General features: G+C 39.4%; 2 protein-coding genes across 2 annotated transcripts in view; both read left to right on the top strand.

The window, feature by feature from the left end:
- CYCS (cytochrome c, somatic) overlaps positions 1-24,421 on the top strand; it is a 354,370-nt gene that overhangs the window by 299,093 nt on the left and 30,856 nt on the right. The gene's annotated exons all lie outside the window — the stretch shown is intronic.
- On the top strand, positions 7,571-11,075 carry NPVF (neuropeptide VF precursor). Its single transcript, XM_066325453.1, has 3 exons — positions 7,571-7,708; positions 9,518-9,890; positions 10,767-11,075. The coding sequence occupies exons 1-3, from the start codon at positions 7,571-7,573 to the stop codon at positions 10,772-10,774; spliced, it is 519 nt and encodes a 172-aa protein (XP_066181550.1). The 3' UTR covers positions 10,775-11,075.

The raw sequence follows: 24,421 nt of genomic DNA, 5'->3' as shown, positions 1-24,421 counted from the left end.
TCCAGTGATGTACTGTCATAAACAGGAAAATAAGCAGCTCACTACTGTAAAAAATTACAGGGCTGTAATTCCACCAGGGGATTGTGGTGAAATCATAAACTATAAGAGCAGAGCTCAGGTGGCCTTATACAGTCTTCACAATGTAGCAATGGAATTATAGCCCTATAACTCAAAATTTACTTAGTTCTTATATTCAAGAGCAAGGAACTAAGCTTAGGGTCGACATCCTGCACAAACTGTCCAGATTTGCTCTTCTCCTCCTGTGCTTTCTGCCTCTTATTCTTTTACTGCCCTGGTACCCCACACAGCTCTCATTATTTCTGGCACTTCCCTTACAATGCAGCGACCACCACCAGAACTCCTTTGCTTTTGGGACTAAAACTCCTTGGTTTTGTCTTTCAAAAAAATCAGTCCAGGGAACCAAGTAGCAAATGAACTGACTTGGCATTTGATAAGGATTTTGAGGAACAGTATTCTATTAAAAGTTCCTGATGCCCAAGCTAATATGTCGAGAATTTAAGAGTGGACACTTCCAGACCATTGTTAGCTCATCCCAAAAATGGTGGACACTACTGACAACTACTAAAAGGACCAATTAATGTTTGCTCATAAAGGTTTAGACAATGCTCTCAGGCACAGGATGTGACTATTAGTGTGTCCTTCACAGGTCCAGGAGTTGGACTCGGTAATCCTGATGGGTCCTTTCCAACTCATCAGAGTATATAGTAAATTAGGGACACCTGTGTAACAGTTTTGAAGTATTCTCCTTCAACAGAGTGAGGTTGAGTACAGCTGTTTCACTACACATGCCTGACCTACAAAACACCTGAAAACTTTCATGTGTAGCGAAAACTATCCCCAAACTATCACAGCAATTAAACCTGAGTAATCCTGGTGTTTTCCTCTAGATTCTTTTATTTGAAAATGGCATGCCCCATCCTGTATTCAGGTTCTAGATTTGTCCTCTCAGTGCTTTTTTTTCCCCTTATTTATTTCTTCATGGGCTTTCCTCATTCGACTGCCCTGAGATATCACAGATGAGCTGTAGAACAGCCAGTGCACATGTTCCAATACTGACTTGCACCTTACCATTCCCAATCTTCCCATTAGAAACCTTCTGATCCCATAGTCACACCACAAGGATCAGATCTTCACAATAACCTGTCCTCTGTATTTCAGCTGAAGAGGGAAGCACAACTGAAAAAAAAAATTAAGAGGGAGAGAAAGTAGGGGAGAAAAGTGACGTTTTTTCACAAGACTGTAAAAATTTCAGTGCTAAAGCAGCCAAACTGTCCAGCAATATCCAGTACAAGTGTCAAAGAAAGCCACACAAAATTGGGCCACTGTCTGCACTGTTAATCTTGTCTCTTTTCCATCAAGTTGGTACCTCCCTTTCCCAGCCCTATTTCAACCAGCTGAGAAGCCCTTGACCCTCTTCCTAGGAGGTGGCCCTGGCAGGAGGCTTGCTCAAATAAGCTGGACCTGCTTCTTTTTTGCTTCTTTACTGACCAGCTTTGTCAGTAAAGTGCTTGCAGTCTTTTTCTTACTCTACCAAACACAGGTGTTTTCCCTTAATTTTTTTCCTCCCCTATACTGTTTACATTTTTTCCTAAAGTGAAAATCAGTCCCTGCAACCCCCAATTCAGCTAGCATATAATTTTATCTTCAAACTCCTGTGTTTATATACAAGACACAGAGGAACTATTAAAAGAGCATAATATTTCTAAGAAAAAAAACATTCTGAAAAAGGGGATAAAAAGGAATGAAGTTATTTGTATCTATAACTAACACAAGTTCCAAACTGAAAAAGTGAAAGGAAAACATAGAATAATGAATCTATTAGGAATCCCTTGGTTAATTGTTAACTTGAATAAAATCTACTCATGATTTTTTAAAGTCCTGAAGGAGTTTTTAAGGCATAATTTAATGTTGTATTTTTTCTCATGCACTTTCCATTGCTGCCTGTGGACTCTATATTTAATCAGATTTCTTGTTCTTGTAAGACTTTATGAAGTCTTTCTTGATTTGCAGCCAACCAAAGCACTTTTAATAATGTATGGTAAAAGGGTTTAATTTTTAATAGACAAGAATGGGCAAGAACCCACAAGCTATAGTAAATTGGTAAGTATGGTATTATACTCTGCAGAGTAGTTAATAAAAAGGAACATATTTATATCTTAAATGTTTTTGAAAACATGTTTATTTTATTACTAACACAAATATATAATTGAAGAACCTGTCTAATCTGGAATTATTGTTCACACCTTATTTACCAAGAAGACAAAGTAGTTTTCAACTTGTTACCATAACAGCTCAAGCCTCTCATTGTTTTCCTGTCTCTCATGCTGTCATACTGCTCTAAAAGCTCAAGGAAAAGAAAGAACGAAAATGTTAAGTTACACATCTATAGTCTGGATTCAGGGAATCAAGGGAAAATATCTTCTAACAGTAGTAATTAACTTCTTAGGGGCTAACCTAAAAACAGGATTATTCGTACCTTGATATTTGTATGCATTTGTCCTTTGTTTATTACTATGCAGCTAACAGGAAAGCTCAAAGATACACGTAGGGTAGGGGAAAATGTGATTTAAAACTAAAGGTCTGATTCTTCAAATCAGAGAGACATGTTTCATAAATATTATTTTTGCATACCAAGCTACAGTACACAAAGAATGGGGCTTTCACAGTAGAGTAAGTTCTCCTATTCTTTCACAGTAGAGTAGATTCTCCTTTTCTGAAAACCCCAAAAAGCTGAGCAAATGCCTCATTAATAAAGATCAAAATTATCACCGTGTCCACATACTTTTACAGATGCTGAAGCTTTATACCTGTGATATTTCAGCAGAGCCATTCCTGATTCGGTTTTCTAATGAAATGTGGTAAACCCGTTTGTGCATAATTGTGTGTCTGTCAGTCACCCTTGACAACTTTTAAGTCTAGAAGTCAACTTCAGTTCAATTTGGCAGGGATAAATCTCCCTTAAATAACAGGCATAGCAAGAGAGGATGGAGACACTGCTCACTGAGAGATCCTACAGGAAGATGTCTCTGTAAGATCCTCCTTACTGGACCTCAGAGATTACCCACTGTCATTTAATCAATAAGTTATGGGAAAGCAAGCTTCAGTGGTTCCCCTGATCACTGAAATATTTATTATCAGCATGAGAGGGACACCAGGCCTACATCTGCATACACAGTCAGGACACTGAGTGAAGTGAAGATATATCTATCTGCTTGGAGTCATATATTCCAGGCAAATACTCCTTGAATTGTGCACCAGAACAGAAGCACAACACAGTAAAGCCAACACAACCCCCTGCATGCCATAGGAACAGGTGAAAAATTAATAGAACTGCTTGCCAATGAAGAGAGTTACAAATTTTTTAATCTTCTTACTTCAAAATGAGCCATAGGATAGGTCATATAATACATAATGGCAAAATGAATATATTATGAATGATTTATCATTATGGAAATGCACAAATGCTTATTGGTGTCATGAGTCATATAACATGCAATTTTCACACAATATGTTGTTAATAATGGATAAGAATTTATCAGTATATTCTCATAAGAAAAAAGAGCAATATTAAAACTTTTCCTGGAATCAAATAGCTGTGCCTGGAGTTGCTTATGAAATTGAGCTACTTTGGCCATTACTACTAATTATATATTAATGTCCAAATTTTAAAGTAGATATCCATCAACTTGTCACAGATCAGATCCACCTTACTCTTATACTACTAAGCCAAAATGTTCCTATCTATGTGACAAAATGTGCCTACCTACATTAAATGAACGGGAAAACCAGAAGCAAACACTACCTTGCCCTAGTCTCTAGTATGTACCATTGGGAAAATTCTTTAAATTGTCACTGCCTGTGAGGCTTGTTTCACATGCAGATGGCACAGCTCATGCCTATTAAACTGGGGAATTTTCAAAACAGAAGTTCCAGTTATGTTGAAGTCCTCTGAATAGCTTGGCTGACGAGTAATGTAAGATGGCAAGAAAAAACAAGTGTAGAACCAGAGGCAAAGAACTCCAAAATTATTTTCAACAATACCCAGAGCTGTTTCCCCTCCATGTGCCTTAATCAGATCCTTTGTGGATCAAGCAGAAGTATTAGAGAATAAACAGCCCACGTCTACAACACAATGTGTCACCAACAAATGTGTCTTCCCTCCGCAAATAAAAAAATTTAATAGATCATGACAGGATGCCTCAGCTACCACAGTTGGAAGTCAACTGGGCCAGCTTATGCTGCTACTGAAGTCATGAGCACACTGATGAAGAGCACTCATGTTATCCATTCTGGTACTTGAGCACTAAGGTCTGACAAGTCCTTCCTCAGGAAAGTAACGAACAATCACTGTAATTTCTTGACTTGAAATTTCCAAGGAGTTCCTGCTGTAGAGCCATCAAAGGCAAATTAATCCATTAGAAAATACAAGGACATATAACTCCCTGACTGCCTGACCTACAAAACACCTGAAAACTTCACTTTATGCTGATTAGAAAATCAACATGCATAGGAGACAAGCTGAATGGCAAGAAAGCCTGATTTGACTTGGACAACAGCAATACATTTTCTTTTTCTGTCCAGGGAAACCACAATTTGTATTTATGCCAAACAATGTAAGAGAGAAATTTTGGATCTTGCAAATACTATTTCATTTAGAAGACAAATATCTTCACAGAGTTAATTGCAAGATCATTGATCAAGAGAGGTTCATAAAGCAGCAGCTATATAAAAGGAAGGCCCAGTGGTAAATGGCCACATTAGATAGATATTGGAGTATGAATTGCATTCTTTATTGTTATTGTATGTCTTTATTGTTACCATAAAGTAAAAGAACTTGGAAAATCTGTCTACTTCCACAGATTGACGCCCCCTGACATGAGGCTCCAGAGAGTCAGGAATCCACATTCAGCCCTTGGTGAACAGAGACAATTGCTACCCCGATCTGTCAGAGCTCTAAGAGAACATGGGCTCCTTTTAGTGGTCACCTCCACTGACATTTTATTCCTTCTGTTTTCCAAATAATTTGGCTCAGATTTGCAAGTACCAAAATTTTTGTATCCCCAGAATTCCATTTCCCTACCATGAATATTATTTAAAAACAGAAGATAAGTCACCTACTCTGAGAACAAATGCATCATCATGCATTCTTACTTCTGTATACATGGGTTATGTGTGCTCATATAAGCCCTCTTCATGAACCACTGCTGGTACAGTATCTTTTCCCTCCCTATCTACTACATCCCACTCTAAAACACCTTGGCAAACAGTCTCAGAAAATGTGAGGGGAAACACTGCCCCTGGAGACTATACAGAAATGTGCTTATTCTATCACATGAGCCAGAAAAGTGATCTTGCAGCCCAGAAAGCCAACCATAAATCTGGACTGCATCAAAAGAAGTGGGGCCAAAAGGCAAGGGAGGTGAGTCTGCCCCTCTACTCCACTTTCATGAGATTCTACCTGAATTATGGCATCCAGCTCTGGGCCCACTGACATAACAAGGACATGGGCCCATTGGAGGGGTCCAGAGGTGAGCAGTGAAGATGTTCAGAGGGCTGGAGAACCTTTCCTATGAAGACTGGCTGAGAGAGTTGGGATTGTTCAGCCTGAAGAAAGGAAAGCTGGAGAGATACTTTTTACAAGGACCTGTAGTGAAGGGATGAGGTGGAATAGTTTTAAACTTAAGGACAGTGGAATTGGATTAGATATAGGGAAGAAATTCTTCACTGTGAGGGTGGTGAGGCACTGGAACAGGTTGCCAAGAAAAGTTGTAGATGTCCCATCCCTCAAAGTGGATGGCCAGCTTGGATGGGGATCAGAGCAACCTGATCTAGGGGAAAGAGCCCCTGACTATGGCATGGGAGGTTGGAACTAGATGATCTTTAAGGTCCCTTCCAACTCAAAACCATCTATGATTCTATGGCCTTTGAACTCAACCTTTTCTGATGTCAGCCAGAGCCAGAAGGATTGCACACCACAAAGAAGCAAGGAGTACAAAAAAGTAAAAATAAAAATTGAAATGTAAATGTACAACAGCAAAGTTACACACAAAAGCCAGTAAATTATTAAAATACACTCCTTTCTCACAGGAGCTCTTAATCATCTTCCTGATATCATTCTCATCTATTTAGCAATTTGATGGTCTTTGTCACATAAAAAAATGAGCAGAATCATTGACACACTCTCCACCTGGGGAAGTTCATCTAAGACAAACTGTCCCCTTTTCACTTCCAAGTTTGTCAATGGGATTTCCCTCTGAAGGCTGCTTATGACTTTCAGGATCTCAGTTTCAGAGAATCTAAGGTAGAAATGACTGCATGTATCCATCCATCCATCAAAACAGCCAACTTAATTAAAAAATGAGGTTACTTGCAAATCCTTCAGCTTCACTGTGCAGCAAAGACAGTAACATACTGCCAGCAGATAAACACTCCATACTATCCATGCTGCCCATAGCATAAAACATGTTCTCCTGGGACAACATTGCTAGTGTTGTGATGGAATGGACATATTATAACTCTGATGCTGAATTGCAAAATAACATGCCTAGAGTCCAGTTTTCAGTGTGGGCACTTGATGCGAGCAATCAGATTTCCTCCACATGAGGCTGATTTTAAGTACTAATTTAAATCAGTTCAAGAATTTAGGAATAACAAATGGAAGGACAACACAATATGCTTTTTTTTTTCCTAATATTAGCCTGGCTCACCAGCCTATCTAGCAACCAATTCAACATCTGCTTTAAGGGTAGGTTTAGACTGCATCCTGAATCTCCTCCTGGGACAGAATGTGCACGGGCAGTCCAGTGCTTTCACTGTGTTCAGCTAAGTGGCAGATGCCTTTTAAAACCACTGTTGGAAATCTGGCCTGAAAAATATAGATGTAACATAACCTTTGGAATTTCTAAAAATTTACCTTATGGGCAGGGTTTTAAAAGCATGTACTTAATCTATTCTGAATGCAGATTAATACATCAAATTTAGAGCATAGACACTACATACGTCAACAGATCACATTGATGCATAACTTCTCTTAGGATCTGATCAACTACTCCAATACACAGTGCTTGATTTCAATGGGACAAATTCCTAGATGTACATAAGTATAAACAAGCATTCTGTGGTCCAAAAGGATTGTTTAAGCAGAAGAATGCTTACATAGGGAAAGCTTCCTTTCATAGTCCTTCTGAGGACACTGATACAAAAGAAAGAAACAAGCCGATTTTGTCTACTAGTGATGGAACATTGTGTATCCCTACTGTTGTGGCCCTCAAAATTAGCTAATTAAGACATACTTCACCAGAAGAAAATACTTGTCAAGTCAGCGTGTACCTAACAAGAGGTTATGTTGTCTAAAATGCTTCACAAAAGAAATTCCCAACATTCTTCAAATATATTCAAATTACTTCCCTAATTAATACAGGGAATTAGAGCTTTAGAGACTGATGTCATGGTGAAAAAAATTTGTTTTGTTTCCTGATTGTATAAAAAGATGGCAGTTTTATTTTCCATACAGATTCTCAGCTCTCTAAGTAAGTTTAATTTGAGAAAAATGAAAGTTGTTTCAACCAAGTTGAATGTGTTTGCTTTAGCAACATTGGTCTTTCTCACATCAAACAGCATATGCTTAAATGAACCGATGAAATCCAGGCTGCAGAGCAGAGAAGACAATGATGATAAATTTTATGAGGTAAGATCTGTATTACTGTGACATTGTTTGGGGGAACTGTGGGTCAGATCCTGAGCACACTGGATGTTTTTGGCACAGGCTGTCCTAAACTCATTCCACAGCATTCAGCATTACTGCACTAGCAGTATGAAAAAAGCTTGTTGAAAGAATTTTTAAGAAATTAATTTGCTCAAACATACATACTGTGTAAGTCAATTAATGTTTCAATTTTCTTGCAGTACAGCTTTGTGATTAGGCTGCAACTTTCTCTGAAATGTTTCTTACTTACACAGTGAGTCCTCAATTAACATTCCTGTCAGGCATTTTATGCACATAATATAACAGATAGATTATTAATCCAAAATTAATAAAGGCATGGTTGTAATACTCAAAGAATAATGATAAACAGAGAACATTTTAAATCTAATATAGTTAATGGTCTTAAAATTTTACTCTGGAAATTGCCTATAAAAATTTCTTTGCAGGGTTGCACATTTATTATGTCTCGATAAGTGCCAAATGAAATTTGCACACTTCATCTGTATTATTTTTCATGTCTTCCCTGCAAATACTCCCTAGGAAATGGGAGCCAACCTCTCTTTTTGACTTATCATCATCGGTATAATAAACATCCTTCAAAACAAAATACAGTTTCAACTATCCTAGTCAAATCATCTGGACTTTAGCTCACTATCTTTTATATACTTCCAGAAGCAGTGTGCAGGTGCAATCAGAGGGATAGTTTATTTAAAGTTTTAATCATGAAGTATGAAATCGAATGGCTCATTCCTGTTCTCTGCCAGTAAATGGAGAAGCTCACAGGGAAGACAAATAGGGATAAGGAAATGAAATTAGATAGATTTGTAGCATTTGTGTCTTTAAATGAAATTTAAATCCATATTTGTACACATTTGCTGTTAAGTCCTGGAAACTTATTTTTATCACCAAAAAAAGTGATTTTCAATATGCCAAGGGAAGAACACTGCTCTATAAGAACGGGCATACTGATGAAGCTGTTTTTCAGGCAATAGCTGCCCTTTACATCATGAGACAGGTAATATACTAGGCTCAGCTCTTCACTGTGTGACAACAAAGATATGGAAAGTATATTTTGTGCTGGTTGCATAAAAACTAGGAGCCCAGGAGCTCCCGATGCATCTTGTGTACTAGTGGAGGACTAATGCCATTTAAAGCTCAGGGCAACCTCTATGTTGCAAGGCCAGAACAAGCATGATGTTAACTTGACCCAAAAGCTTTCCATTCACTTCCCTGTTAGCCTGGATGCATATTGGGTCCAAAGCATCCACCCAATGCTGAGGAAGAAATGAGCTATATCTTCAAGTAGCTTGGTCTACTCTCGTGTTCATCCAGACCAGATGAGTAAGAGTCTGGGTCTGTGTGAAGTCATTAAATGCGTTCAGCATCTTCCCCTCCGGAGAACTTCAGGTGGTGACACCAGCAAATGTGGACCTGACAGCAGCTGCTGTCCTACCTTAACTGATTGCACAGGTATTGACACCTGTGCCCAGAAATATTTCCAACTGACACCATTTGAGCTAAACCATTTGTTGATACTGATATGGAGATATGGCCTTGTGGACAGAGTTCTGAAAAGGTAAGCAGGAAAATGTCAATGAAGTAATCCATATGAAGGAGCTCACATTACAATGGAGTTTAGCAAATAGAACTAAAAAATCGCATATTCAAAAAAAAAAGACCATTACCCATCAGCTTTCTAAGGAGGTATGGAACTGAATATTTTTGGTCATTGGTAGCTGGAGTAATGCCCTATAAAATGATCATATCCTTTTTAAAATTATTTTTCTTTAGATGAAAGATAATATTTTGGAAGAAAAGCAGAGGAGTCTCAATTTCGAAGAAATGGGAGACTGGGAGTCAAAAGATATCATTAAAATGAACCCTTTTACAGCAAGCAAGATGCCAAATTCAGTTGCTAATTTACCTCTTAGATTTGGAAGAAATTATCCAGAAGAAAGAAGCATTAAACCATTTGCTAATTTGCCCCTGAGATTTGGAAGAGCTTTTGGAGAGAACATACCTAACAATGCCCCAAAGGTATCACACAGGCTTGGGAGAGCTCCACTTGTCAAAGGTTCCAGCCAATCACTTCTAAATTTGCCACAGAGATTTGGGAAGTCACTGGCTGTCAATCTGCCTCGAGATGTTCAGGAATCCAAACCAGGTAATGCTACACAAGTGTTCAAGCCACATATTAAAATGCATATTAAATCCTAGGTTAGCAATGATCAAATACAGCTAGAATTCCTTCAGGAACATTCCTGAGCATTTCAATATGAGTTCAATTTGCCAAAAGAAAGATTGCAGTTCATCAAATCAAAAAGTCTCACCTAATGTAGTAGAGAATTTTTTTATTAAACCTTTTCTAATGAGAAGTGGCCAAATAGCCAAAGCAGAATTAAAATAGCCAAATCTGAAAATGTTCATATGACAAGATTAGATTTGATGCTTTTTTAGATGAGGTTTCATTTTGAAAAGTTATAGCTTTGATGAAGAAGGTTCAGAATTATTAAAATATTCCATTTCAGCACTATAAAATTACAAATCTAGCTAAAAATTACTCTTCCATTTTTAAATTTATGCAAATTAGAGTTAAAAAAGACAACATTTCAAGCTGAATAGCAGCATTCAGATTTTTTTTTTTCTCATCCAATTCTTTTTTTCATATTTTCTTACTGAGACAATGTTTGAGATTTTGATTTTTCATTCCATGTTATCATGAAAAGGTTTTTATGACATCTCAGATTTTTTTTCAGGATAGAAAACTATTTCCTGCTATTGCTAAGAATAATTTAAACCAGCTCTTCAATAGTTCTTCTTATCATAACTGCTGCCTTACTGGAACTGCCCATTTGTCTTGTAACTAAGTTTCAGTTGGCTACCCCTGACCTCCATCTGACACATGCATAAAGTAGAAGTTCAAGCCAGAAAAGATAAAGAATATATTAGAAGCCAAGTTTCTCTCTCATTTAATTTGAATCCTTTCTCACTGTCTCACCTAATTATAACAGCTTTTGTTTTATTTGTCTGGTATTTTTAGGGATATGAATTCCAACAGTTACGTTAATACTGGCATGAAATTATGAAGACAAAATCTGGAATACTTGGAAAAGCAGCAATGTGTTTTCAAAACTAAAGGTCATGAAAAGAAAATCTGTGAATTGAAATGCAAGCCTGCCTCCACATATGCATAATGTGTTTTTTTCCTCTGGTAACCTTTGACATATAAGGCAATGATAATTGTAGTGATTGCTGTAGTAGTTTACTTCAGTGGCAGTGTAGTATAAATTCTATTTATTTCTGTGCTACTTATGTCCTATTGGCTGTAAAACCGAATTTCAGAACAATGGCTGTATAGTTTAAAGCATTTTAGGCAGAATTAAAAGAAGCATAAAATTAATAAAGATGCATGGTTAAAATAAAAAGAAGCATTCAATGTGAATAACAATCAGCAGCAGGATTAAAAAACTGCTGATAGCCTTTGTCATGAGAAGCTAAAGAAAATCAAGTGTTGAGAAAACACTTTTCCTGTTTTTTATGGGTCATCTTAGATATAAATCTGAAAGGCAACTTGTCTCCCTGGCAGCTGGCTCCTACACCTCTTCTAGCTAGTCCAGCTTTAAATTAACATAAGAATCACACACACAAATGGGTGCCTTCATCAGCAGCCCTTTGATGCTCAGTCTGTTCAAGAGGTTGTAACCAGACAATCTGTCTCTCTCCAGTTCCTCTCTGCAGCCCTCAGACCTTCAAGTCCCTTTGACTCCTCAGTTGCTGGCAACCAGACCACACACTATTCTCCAGCTAGGCCGGCTTGAGATTTGCTATCAGATCATGCAAACCACATGTGCACAGTGTCCATGCACAGTGTCCATTTAGTGTCTGGCTGAACCTCCTCAAGGCATTGAGTGGTTCTGTTCAAGTCCCATCAAGAAGTGGTCTAGGAGTTCTGCTCTTTGTTACTGTCCTGTTGCTTCCTTTTCCTCAAGGTTTGAATATCTGAGAGTTTATTACTTCTCCTATCTCTTGTCTTAGTCTTTACACTGAAAAACCAGTAACCAGATATCCTTACATTCCACATATCTTTAGAATAACCTGAAAAAACACAAAGCTATCAATTTGATCGGATAGATTCATAGATGGGACAGATGCTGAGCTGCCATTCCTCCACAAAGTTAATGAGGCTACAGGACACTATTCAACCTGTGCCTGGTGAATCTAACTCAATCCAAAGGAATCAGACTATAGTCCTGAGAATATATATTCTCTCTATTCACTCGTACTGGAAATAATAAAGAGATAGGAAATTCTAAACACATAAAACCCAGCAAAATTACACTTTCTGAATGTAAGAGTCCCAAATCATTGATTTTTTTTCTCTGAGCCTTAGAAAACACTTTACCTAACAAGTGCTGTTGAAAGACCTGTTTTGCAGTGTAACACTTGGGTACGGCAGCCAAGTCCATGCCGACGGTCACTGATCAATAAATCGTGTGTGGGGAAAGTTAAAGATGCAGGCTATGAAGTAGAAGTCTCGCCATTGCCTGCCACCAGAACAGGTGCCATTCATTCTTCAGTCAGAAAAACCAGGACCATCAGGTGATCTACAGTCAAATGGACAGCAGAAGGAAATGCCCTGAACTTTGAGTCATGCTTCTGGTCCTGCAAAACTCACTGTGAACCAAAAGCAAACGAGATTTGTGAGAATCCCTGAGCAGCAACAGAAGCTGCCTTTTTAAGGCATGTATCACCTAGCAACAGGGAAAGGGTACACATCAATTGGCATTAATGATTGCTGCTGTGGGAGGAAAACAGAAGCCCAAACACTGGCCTGGCTGCAGGTACAATTAAGCTGTCCTCTTATTGCAAGCTTCATAGCATGGATACAGGAGATGGCTATTGATTTATTTTCCCTCAGCAGAGGAACTTCTAGGTGAAAAGTACATAAAGTAGGAATTATGCTATGCTGTGCAAAATTTCTGTTTGGCTTGAGAGCACATGAGCCAAGAAAACAATCACTAGATAGTGCAACAGGAGGAGAAGGGGCACAACAGGCAACATACATTGCTCTAGCTATCACTCACTGGATTATTTATTATCCACATACTGATATTATTCATGAATTGGGAAAAAGCAAGGAAAGGACACAAGTAAATCAATTGACAGACTATTGAGACTTCCTGGCATGAATTCTTGTAGGGTTTGGGAGCTCCCAGCCTTCCTCGCTATACAAGTAATATTTATGTCTATTATTAAAGTCTCCATGCAAAAACCACCAGGCTTATTTTAGGTTCTGACTTAAGCTTATAGAGAAGACAGCTGACAATGTACTGATTAGTTTATAAGTCCAAAGGCTCATCATGGGGTTGATTTCAATATATCATTTAGACAGATTTAGTGGAGTGTAAAGTGACACTTTTGGTTTACCCTCAGAAGAAGCCAGACTTGGGAATCATGTTTGAAATCTGTCAGTGTTTGATTCCTTTCAATTGCTTTTGCAACTGCCTTTTGCATTTTCTTTAAAATATGACAGCTGGGCTACCCTTAGTAATGAGAGACCACCAGAAATTTCCAAACTTTAGGCAAGACATTTTTAAAATTTCCCTAAGTTTAAGAGCACCTGTTAGCAAGAATTGGAAATGCTTGCATTAGTGCCACCCACAAAAGTACATCTGGCACAGGTACATTGTTAGCCATAGATAATCTGATTTGCATTTGTGCTTTTCTCCTGATAACATAATGTAGAAGGGACTCAGCTAGTGCTACGCAGTTCTTTCGTAGCAGAGAGCTTGGATGAGAAAAATTTGTGCTACTAGGAAAGAAAATAGAGAGGCTTACCATATCTTTATGTGTATTTTATCTCATGAAAAATGGATAGGGTGAAATACATTTTTTCATCTCTTCATATTTGTGCACAATGTAACCTATGCAGTGATCAGCCAGAAGGTCAGTTCTATGGCCTTACTCAGAACTGTATCCAATTAAAATTTTAGTGAAAACCAACAAAAAATGGGTTTCTCTTACAGCTGTCATACAAATTATCCACTTAGATCCCTGCAGTTAAGTGGTAGAAGTATCCTAGATTGGCTTTTAGAAAACTCAGATACCTCTGTAGGCTACCATTGTATTGAAGTATTGAATAAAAAGTATATGGTTATGACAGATTTCTAAACCCAGAACTTACTAAGTGCTATTCAAGTTCATTCCATCCTTTTATTACCATCCTCCAACATGCTGATAGTGCACAAAGTGAAACAAAAAACAGAAGGGTATTTCCATTGTTTGCAGGTCGTAAAAAAGGAGTCATGTAATTAAGACAGACATAGGTCAGAAAAACCTTGCACAGGGAAAATTCATTTTGCTACATCCTAAATTTTCAGAGGCACCCAAGTACTGCTTTCTCTCACACAGCAACACCTCAGCAGATAATTGTATCTTTTAAGGCCGTACTTTCAACAGGAGGTTGGACCACATGATCTCCTTTCTCCTCACATGTATTTGATACCTCAGCCACACTGAAATAAATGTTTAAATAAAAGAAACTGGAGCCAAACTTCACATGCTGCATACTGTAGCATAAATTGCACACACATGCAACTATGCAATGTCAGTCTAGTAGGGCACACAGAGACATGTAGCTGTCTTTGCAAATTCCACATTTGTGCATATACAGGTAACAAGTACTGGATGAAAAATGGTTCAAAACCAGAGGCAACTAGGAGGAATACTGTAAACAAAAACTTTGCTTGGATTTTGGCCGTTAGTTCCTGAAGCAGCCCCACCTCACATCAAATTAAACATAAATCAGTTTGGATCACTGAGGTTCAAAGTACATCTTATATGTCTGAGGAGTTTTATATCAAAGTTATCAGCTCAAAACAGATTTATAAGTTGTGGAGAAGCTTATGGTGGGCTGATTCAGAGTGGACACAAGGAGCCTACAAAAAACACCATATCACTTCCATCTTCAGCTGGACAGTTAAGAAAAAATATAACAAAAGTCTCATGGGTGAAGATAAGGAAGATCACTCCCAAATTCTCTACTTCTACCTCCTCCACCCCTGCAGTGCAGGGAATGGGGATTGGGGGTTGGGCTCAGTTAATCAAGTGATGTTTCTGCCATTCCTTCCCCCTCAGGGGGAGGACTCTTCACACTATTCCTCTGCTCCCATGTGGGGTCTCTCTTCCTGGAGACACTCCTCCATGGGGTTCTCCAGTAGGAGCCCTTGCCATGGGCTGCACATCTTCACAAACTGTCACAGTGTGAGTCGGGTCTGTGAGGGTCACAGGTCCTGCCAGCAAACCCGCTCCAGCACAGGTTTCCTGTGTGGGTCAGACCCTCTTTCTGACATCCACTTGCTGTGGCATGGGGTCCTCCATGGGGTGTAGGGGAACAGCCTGACTCACCTGAGTCTGTAGGATGCAGGAGGATCTCTGCTCCAAAACCTGCAGCATTTCCTATTTGATGAATTAATGAAGGAGAACAGAGGGGAACTTTTAAAAATCATCTACTTCTTTTACCAGCTTAATTCTGTGGCTTCTTAAAAAATATCCACATCTTGGGGCAATAAAAGTGTTTGGAATTTATTCTATGGCAAATATGGAGCAATTTATTTGTAAAAGAATGGAGACAAACTTTCTTTGAACTCTGTTGTTGAAGAGAGCAGCTCGAGGAAAACATAAAAAAATATGTTTGGTGCTGAGCTTGTCTTTATGTGTAGTTACCATTTTGACTAAGTACCTACTTGCCTTTAAGAGACTATCATCAATTCTGAGAGGTGCAGTTTGCCTGTCCCCCGAGACACATTTCAAATAAAATTGTACAGCCCAATTCAGCAGCTGATTTCTTTTGGCAGCTATGGAAGAAAAGTCAGAAGTTTAATTTAGATTTCTGTGAAGAAATTAAATTTGTGGAGGTACTCCAGAGCAGTCTATAGTGTAGTTATACTGGGATCACATATGGCTTATGGAATCTTGAAAGAAGTGTGAACCCAGGTGATTCTGAATGGCTCTTGATGTGTCAGTCTATGGAAAGAGCAGGGGAGGGGAAAAGAGCAGACAGGTTTCAAAAGTTCTTCCTGCATCTGCTCAGCCACCACTGCATGTTTCTGTAAGTCCTGTATTTCAAGACATTTCCTACCAAATATGTTCTTGTACATATTTATACTGCATACAGTTTTATGAATCCAGGTGGGGCCTGGAGGATTTCAGAGCCCACCCCCGTCTCAGATGTGTAACTAGTGATAAATTCTTTCCAGGTCTTATTTCCCTCTGCTGCTAAGTGCAGAGGGTGCACAACTTGGCACTGGAACATCATGTGCAGTAGCGATTTTCTTAGCTACTCCAGAAATCACCAAGATGAGGATACAGTAACTTGGGCTGACTGAAAAGGAACACATAGGAAAGAGTTTGCAGGTAATGTATAGTCATGGGGTTTTCCCCCCATTTCCAACATGAAACAGAAAAATATTCTCATTTGTTAGTATTATTTGACAGTGAATAATCTATTCTTGTTTGTTCTAATATTTTTCTTTTAAATCACTCTTGCATTACATGCTCTTACATGTGGGCTACAAAATTTCTCATTCAGACCCTCACCAGCTAATAAGCACAAGAGAAATCACTGTGCATGCATATGTAGCTATTCTGTCTCTGGATACTTGACCGTCAGAAAATGTGACAAGCAGCAGCCTTAACTGAAACAATTCAACCCCCTATAAGCCTGTAGTGGACAGCATTGTTCATATATGGGATACATGTATGACACTGTACATGTACAGTGTCACCCTGACACTGTATAGGGTCTTTCTAAAATATAAATTGACCTTGTGGTCTGATCCTGCCAACAGTCTGGGATAAATTTAAAGTAACTCCAGTGGAATAAGTGGATTGATTCATCGACATGGAAACTGAGTAAAATTTAATTTATAAATAAGTTAAAGATTCACTGAAGTTGTGAAGAAGCTGCCACATGCAATTTAACAACATTTTTCATGTGAACAGTCCAAAAGTGGGGCATAAGCCCTAAAACCAAAATAATTTCAGTCACCAAAAAAATAAACGCTCTTTAACTGTTTCTTATAAGCATGCAAGTCACGGCTTCACATTCTGGGTTATGACATAAACCAGAAGAATTTTATGTAATTAATTTGATAATCTAAATAATCGACTATTATATTCAAATGAAATATATACATCTTATACAGGAAAACTGACTCGGAGATACAAAACTTAAGTCTGTTGTCCAAAGTAAAAGCAATTTGCAATTATCAAAATGCGATTCAAGTCTGGAATTCTCGCTGAAGCAACACTGCAAAATGGTCCGTGGCCACGAGAGGGCAGAAATAACATTCCTTATAAAGCCTGATTTTGGGGAGAGTCGTGTATTCCCTTATAAAACCTGGGATGTAAATTAGCACGACGAATTCCTGGAGGAGTTAGGAAAATGGAAACTACTGCAAACCTATCTCATGAACTTTAAACCTTAGCAAATCTGGTCATCTCCACTTTCTGTCTTTTAATAACCATTCCTAGATAAAATAAATCTTTAAAAAAGAGACAACAGTGGCATTTGACATAAAGCCTGAAAAGAGAATTTTTTGCAGTGTGTATTAATCTGTCTATTAATGCTTTCTTTTCTGCCTTTAAACACCAGCCTAAGGACAAGAATATGTATATGTTCTTCTCTCATTTCAATAAACAGTATGCTTTGGCTCTTTTTGAATCTGAATGCATCTGTAGCTCTCACTATATTGTGGCTATCAAAAACAGTGAGAAGTCCTGGGAATGATGTCTCTGTCTGAATATCACTGAAATGCTCACATCCCTCAATTTCTTTTTCCCACCAAAATTATGGGGGGAAACAAAAATAATTAGATAAATTACTTTTCTCCCTATTTAGCTGAACTGGCCTCACCTTTTCTTGACTCACTACAATGTATGTAACATAGCCTTCTTCACTTATAAACATGTTTCAATTTTTGGTTTCCACGGGCTCTGTCCCATTTCACCCTCTGAATTATACTGAGTTTCTGATTGGCTTACCTCAGCAAGTCTTCATCTTTCCTGTATTAGTCGAGGGGAGGGTTATAAGATCCCTTCCCTGAGATCATATATGTACCACAGCTAAACAGAAATCAGTATTTTACCTTCTCGAGTTTGTGTTCTCTTTTTGCTCACCTGAGATTCAGCGTGGTTCAGAGAGTATTTTGCCTTTGAAGGCTCCATGCCAGACATGAGAATGAGATGGAGTCTTCAAGGTCTTGGTTTTTTCTTGGTTTCTCACGTTGTTTATTAATTCTTATCTTACAATGTTCTCTGTGCCTGACCAAGGTATTCTGCTGCTCGGACACAGGACGACTCCCCTCCTGATGGGAGGTCGCTACCTTCTTATACAGATAATTACATGCATATTATTTACAGTTATGTGCCAATACCTGTACTAACAGAGTTATCTCTACTTTGACCCAATCCCCTTAAACTACTTTGTGCCATCATGACATCAGAAGATGGTTGCTAGGGGAGAAGAAGAAGAACTAAGGGCGCCACCCTAATTCCTCCATCTTGTTCCCCATTCACCTCCATACTAAGAACCCTAAAACTACAAATTTTCCACCCGGTGATACACTACACTACTGTCTTCACACCTTTGTGACTTGTAATTTTTCTCTCAATGTTCCCATGCGCTGAAGTCAAAGGCTGTGTCCTCCTGGGCTCTGTGCCAGGCAACCCCCCGGGACTGGCTCCACAACTCCCTGGCCAGGATTCAAACCCTCTTGTTCATGTCCCAGTCCTCTCTACCGAGGTCTGTGACCTTCCAGGGCATCCAGAGGAATGCCCTAGACTCCAACATATCTGTCTGTGAGAGCCATCAAGTGATTTTTAGTCCCTAGGAGTGGAATATTTTGCTTAAGAAGGTGGATTATGCTTCAAGTTCCTTGTTGTAAAGCTCCTTCCTCTCTTTGCCCAGCAAAAGGGATAGTTTTTTTTATGCCACTTTCCATAAAACTGCAAGAGCCTGGTAAAAACCTTGGACAGGCCTTGAGTGTGGGATTATAGGAGCAAGCAACCAGCAGGGCAGTAGAGTAACAGAGGAAAGCAGTGGGCAAGCTCTTAAGAAAAACCATAGAGAGGTAGAAATGGAAGAACTACAAGGAGAACTCACTGCAGGACATTTTTAATGTGCTTAGGTAGATAGCTGGAGTAGTAAAGTTGTCAGCCTTGTAATTGTCATTTTCAGGACTGGGTTGAAGTCACCTTTTCTTAGGTTTCCTGAATAGCCTGGGAAGAATTCCTGAATGATCATACTTCTTAATACCACGTCATGTCTGCTTTGGACTTCTGACCTTCACAGCATTTTAGAAGCAGAACTGGTTGTGATAAGTTTATTCTCTATATTCTTCATGACACAAGATGGGACCAAAAGCACAAGAGAGTTTTACCTATGAGTCTTTGGAAAGCCTTTAAAACACACATACACAAATCTATGGGCTCTACTGTGGTGAGTGCCGAAGGAGCTGGCTGATATCTTGAGGCCACTCTAAACCTTGAACAATCACACCAACTGGGAGACATGTCTGAGGACCAGAAGAAAGCAAATGCCATTTATATCTTTGAAAAGGGCAGGAAGAAGGAGCCATGGAACTACAGGCTGCTTAGACTCATTTCCAGCCCTAAGAGGGTACAGAGCCACTCATCCTGGAGACCATTTCCAGGCACATGAAGGACAAGATGACCAGGAGCATGGACTCACCAAGGGAAAGTAATGGTTGACCAACCTGATGATATTCTACAACAAAATGACAGACATGGCCAGGACAATGGACATTGTCTACCTTGATTTAAGTCATGCTTTTGACACTGTTCCCCATAAGATCCACACATAGAGGAGATGATGAATTATGGCCTGAATGAGAACGAAAAGTGGCTGAATTGCTGGGCCCAGAGGGTGATGATTTGTGCTATAAAGTCTAATTGGAGGCCAATAATGAGCAATGTACCCCAGGAATCAATACTGGGGACATGTTGTCATAATTATCTGGGAGGTGGGGCAGGGTGTATCCTCAGTAAGTTAGCTGATGATAGAAAATTGTGAAGGTCATGATACCAAACAAAGGGATCTGACTAGGCAGGAGAAATGGACTGACATGCAATTCAACAACTCATGCAATTCAACAAAGATAAATAGAAAGTCTTGCATGTAGGGAGGAACAGCCTCATGCTGCAAGGAGGACCAGTACATGCTGCAGCTGACCAGCTGGAAAGCAGGTTTGCAGGAAGGACTTGTGGTGCTGGTGGACACCAAGTTGGACAGGGGCAAACAAACTGTCTTTACTAGAAGGAAGGCAAGTGGTATCCAGGACTGCATGAGGAGGAGTGGACAGCAGCTTGAGGAAAGTGGTCCTTCCACTCTACTCAGCACTGGTGAGACCACATCTGGAGTACAGTGTCCAGTACAGAACTCCTCAGAACAAAGGAGATGGAGCTACTGGAGCAAGTTCAGTGAAAGGCCACAAAGCTAATGAAGGATCTAGAACATTTTTTGTACGATGAAAAGCTGAGCAGAGGAACTGTGCAGCCCAGAGAAGAAAAGGCTCAGGGAGGATCTCATCAATGTGTAAAAACACCTGAAGGGAGGTTTGAGAAGAAGATGGAGCCAGGCTCTTTTCATCTACATCCAGTGAGAAGACCAGAGACAATGGGCACCAATTGAAACACAGGATGGTCTGTCTGAACATGTGGAAGCACTTTAGACTGTGAGGGTGACTGAGCCGAGAGAGGGTGAGAAGTCTCCCTCCTTGGAAACACGGTCATAGCCAGCCTGCCTTAGGTGGCCTTGCCTGAGTAGGGGTTGCACCAGGTGACCATCAGAAGTCCCCTCCCACCTCAAGCATTCTGTGATTTTGTGATATCCATCTTTCCCTGACACCATTGCCTGGTAAGGGAGCTATGCAGAGATATACCAAGGACCTTTATCCTCCCAATTATTTTTTTTCAAAAAATATTTAGTAATGTGGAGATACAGATGGCCGTGAAACACACAACTTAGGTACTGAGAGATTTACTTGTGGCGGATGACCTTTTTGTGTGAAGTTTCAGAGTGTAGCATTGATCTCCTTAGCCTTTTTCTTCCAGTCAGCACACCCTTTTATAATAACAACTGAGATAGCTCACTACCATTGTATCTTAAAATCACAACTTTAAATCTTCCATAGTATATTTTCAGAAGGAAATAACAGACATTTTTCAACAGTTGAGTAATTAATGAAATTAAGGAAAATATTCTGCTGAGCCTTTCCAAACATTCACCTCTAGAGTAAGATGGAGCATGAAAAAGACATACTGAAATAATTTTTTGTTCAGAATATATTAAACTTGTGAACTCTGGAAATCACTGATACAGCTGTATCACTTACACATGGCACAAACATTAAAGCTCAGTTCACTTTAATATGATGGCCAAGCCATCCAGGTTAAAAACAAATAAGTGGTTCAAAATAAAAATAAACCAATTACTGGCTTGACTGGTTATTAATAACACAATAGTGCATTTAATAGGTTTTCAGAAAAGCTATTTGTGTATTATTACCTGCCAAAACACATGCTCCCCGCTTTTTTCACACTGCGTTTCCAAGAAAAGTAGGACCCCCAGCTAGTTTTGCTCTCACTGGTGAAAAAAAAAACAAACCAACAGAAAAACCACTCTTTTCAAATGCATGCATTTATTTTGATGCCAATTCAAGCCAAACAAAAAACACACTGAGAGAAAATAAAAGGTCAGCAGAAGAAAGTAAAGCAGATCAAAATCTATCACCATGCCTGTCAAACATAGGAAGGCAAAAACATCCAGCAAGCCAACTAACCAGAATCCAAACTCCACCAGTGGCAGCCAGCTCCAACTGTTTTGAAGGATTGTGTGAACATCCCACACAAGACTTTAGCAAAGAATGTTGGTATCTCAAATAATAGGGATAAAAATTGGCACTTCACAGAAGTCTTGCTGCTGTGCTGCCTGCCTTACTTGAAATCCACTAAGGTCAGCCAATTTGTCAAGAATTGAACCAACATCCACATGACTTCACTCAATTCTTCCCAATCAAATTTTTTGCAACAAACTGTCTTGATCGGTGGCTGTATTTACTGCTTTACTCGGGAGAGGAAAAAATGCACATGACCTTCATGTGTCTTGGATCCCAGCTCCCAGGTGTGCTCTAACATTCTTCCACCCTATTCAACAGTTAAACAACCTGCTGACATCACCAGCTGCCCCATCCTACATACTCCTCCAGATGGCCCCCAACACACACAGCAAGATGCTGTGATGTCAAATACTACCAGAACACAGACTAAACCATAGTCAGTGCAGTGCACTGAATAAGAAGGTAAGATTAGTTCAGAGTTCAGCCCTACACACGCCCTATTAACGCTTTTCTTCCAAAGAGAGACAATGAAGGTTGGGAAGAGAAAGGTTGATTGCTGAATATTATCTCTTGTGTTGGAAACTATTTCTTTAGGGTTCTGTAAGCACAGTATTTGTTACATTTAGAAATCAATTTTACTTAGGTATCATTTCTCAAAATAATCATGTATCATTTTCCTATACCTTCCTACTTCCTCCCACTGGGAGCTTTTCCTCAGCAAAGCCTCCCAGTGAGATAAATCATTCTCTTGACCATGGATTTCTGAAATCTCTGGGGCTTGAATGTGAGCGATGATGGCTCCTGCTTTGCAGAGATATCATCCTGGAAACTACTGATTTCCTTTGTGGGTGATTTCCCCTGGATCAATAAGGACTTGTGACTTTGGTCACTGAGTTAAAATCCCCTTGAATTCTTCTGCCAAGGAATTGAGCCAGTTTGCCAGGGAACAGTTTGCCAGAACTGGACAGACAGTATGGGCCCCTCTGCATGCATTGGACTTTGTCCAGAGAGCACTGTTCTCAGGGATGTCTTGACCCTTGGTCTGAGTCCTGCTCCTAAAGGGAGGTGTCAATGACTACAAGCTTGAGGTCCCCAAGCCAGCCATCTGGAAGTGCCGTGAACTTTCTGGAGCTGAAGGCAAATTTAAGGATTCAAATGGTGGTTTTGGACTTCTACAGGTGCAGGGACAGGGAATATATATGTTCAGAACCCTTTTGATGAGGGAGTGTGGATTATTGTGAATCAGTGGCACTGGTGCTGGTATGCTGGGTAAGACTGCAGATGGGTTTAAGTTTGTATGTACACTGTGGATTCGAAGCTGAGTAGAGTCAAATCATGATCTGGTGCTATGGATGATGGTTGAATGCTAGGAAACTAATGAAGTAAATTCATGGCATAGATCCTTGCCTCACTGGGCAGCTGCTGTCATGGAGTTGCTAAGAGAAGCCATGAAATGTGGTTCCTCCCTATATGTGCAACAGGCAGGGGAAAAACCTACCAGTCATAGGCTCCATCTGCAATTCTGGCAGCCAAAAATAATTTTCTGAGAAAGATTAATAAAGCTGGATAGAAAGGAAATTCTACTGGGGTCTGAACAATGTCGACTCAGAACTGCATTGCATTATAGAACCACAGCAGTTCTGCTGGAAGGAAAATCTGATTTCTGTTTCTTACCCACTTTCAGATTATGCATCAACAACTCGGAACATTTTTCTCATTGCAAGCCGGTTGTACTTGAATCTGAGTCATCAGTGTAAGATTCCTATAGATACCATAGCAGACCTGTCCAACACTCTATAAACTGCCAGCATGATAGAATTAGTTTAGGTTTTTTCACTTGAATATGGCCAAAACTCCCATATATCCTGGCAGAATAACATATTTCAAATATTTTCAAATTAGTTCCCTATTCTAATAAGGCAAAGCAAAATCTTTTGCATTTTACTAGAGATGCCAGAGAAGAGGACTTGTTTAAAATATCCTGTTTGTGAAAGCTTTGCCAAAGTCAGGATAGCAAACATGTAGCAGTCAGATGAATATAAATTGCTCCTTTCTCCTTGAGACTCTTAGACTCTTCTTCCCATTGTAAGGGAAAAAGAGTCTAAGAAGCTATCAGATCATTAAGTGCAGAGCAACACAGAAGCCTTTAAAGTACAACTCAAAATGTAAGGAGGTAAAACCGGGGTCTCTCAGCCTTCTTCACATGATGAGCCATTGGTTTTTAGTCAACAAGAGTATTGTCACATTGTGGGGAAAGGAGAGTGAATTCAGTGCTTGCCTTTGTGAACTTACCTAGCCATTATTACACACTGTGTTTGTCATGGAGCAAACAGGTTCCTGAAGGCTTCCTCATGATTGTCCCAGAAGAAGCAAGCACAGATACATGGGGGTGCTCTACTGGCTCTTGGTGGATGGGAAAGCAAGCAGTAGTGCTTCTTTGTCTACTTCATCTAAGTTGATGGTGTTTTTTTAAGACTCTTTGTCACTGTGAACCAAAGTGACAAAATCTAGTCATTTGATAGAAAGTAAAAGTCCTGCTTTTGTCTGGCATAAGAGAGCAGCTCAAAGCAGAGGCAACTTGTTTGGGTACAAATGCCTGAAAGAATTCTGGAGAGCTCAGGGGCTTTTGCTGACCTAATACAGCTCCTCTCCTCACAAACAGCTGATTAACCAGTGCTGAAATACAAATTTGTTCGTGAAAGGAGGACAGAAGCATTTCCTCTAAGCACAGATGTAGAGACAAAAACCATGGCAATTACAGAAAGAAGTATTTTCT

This window comes from Sylvia atricapilla, chromosome 1 (genome assembly GCF_009819655.1).
Source record: "Sylvia atricapilla isolate bSylAtr1 chromosome 1, bSylAtr1.pri, whole genome shotgun sequence".
NCBI lineage: Eukaryota > Metazoa > Chordata > Aves > Passeriformes > Sylviidae > Sylvia > Sylvia atricapilla.
The sequence above is the reverse complement of the archived record's forward strand: the minus strand, read 5'-3'. Positions and strand labels throughout refer to the sequence as shown.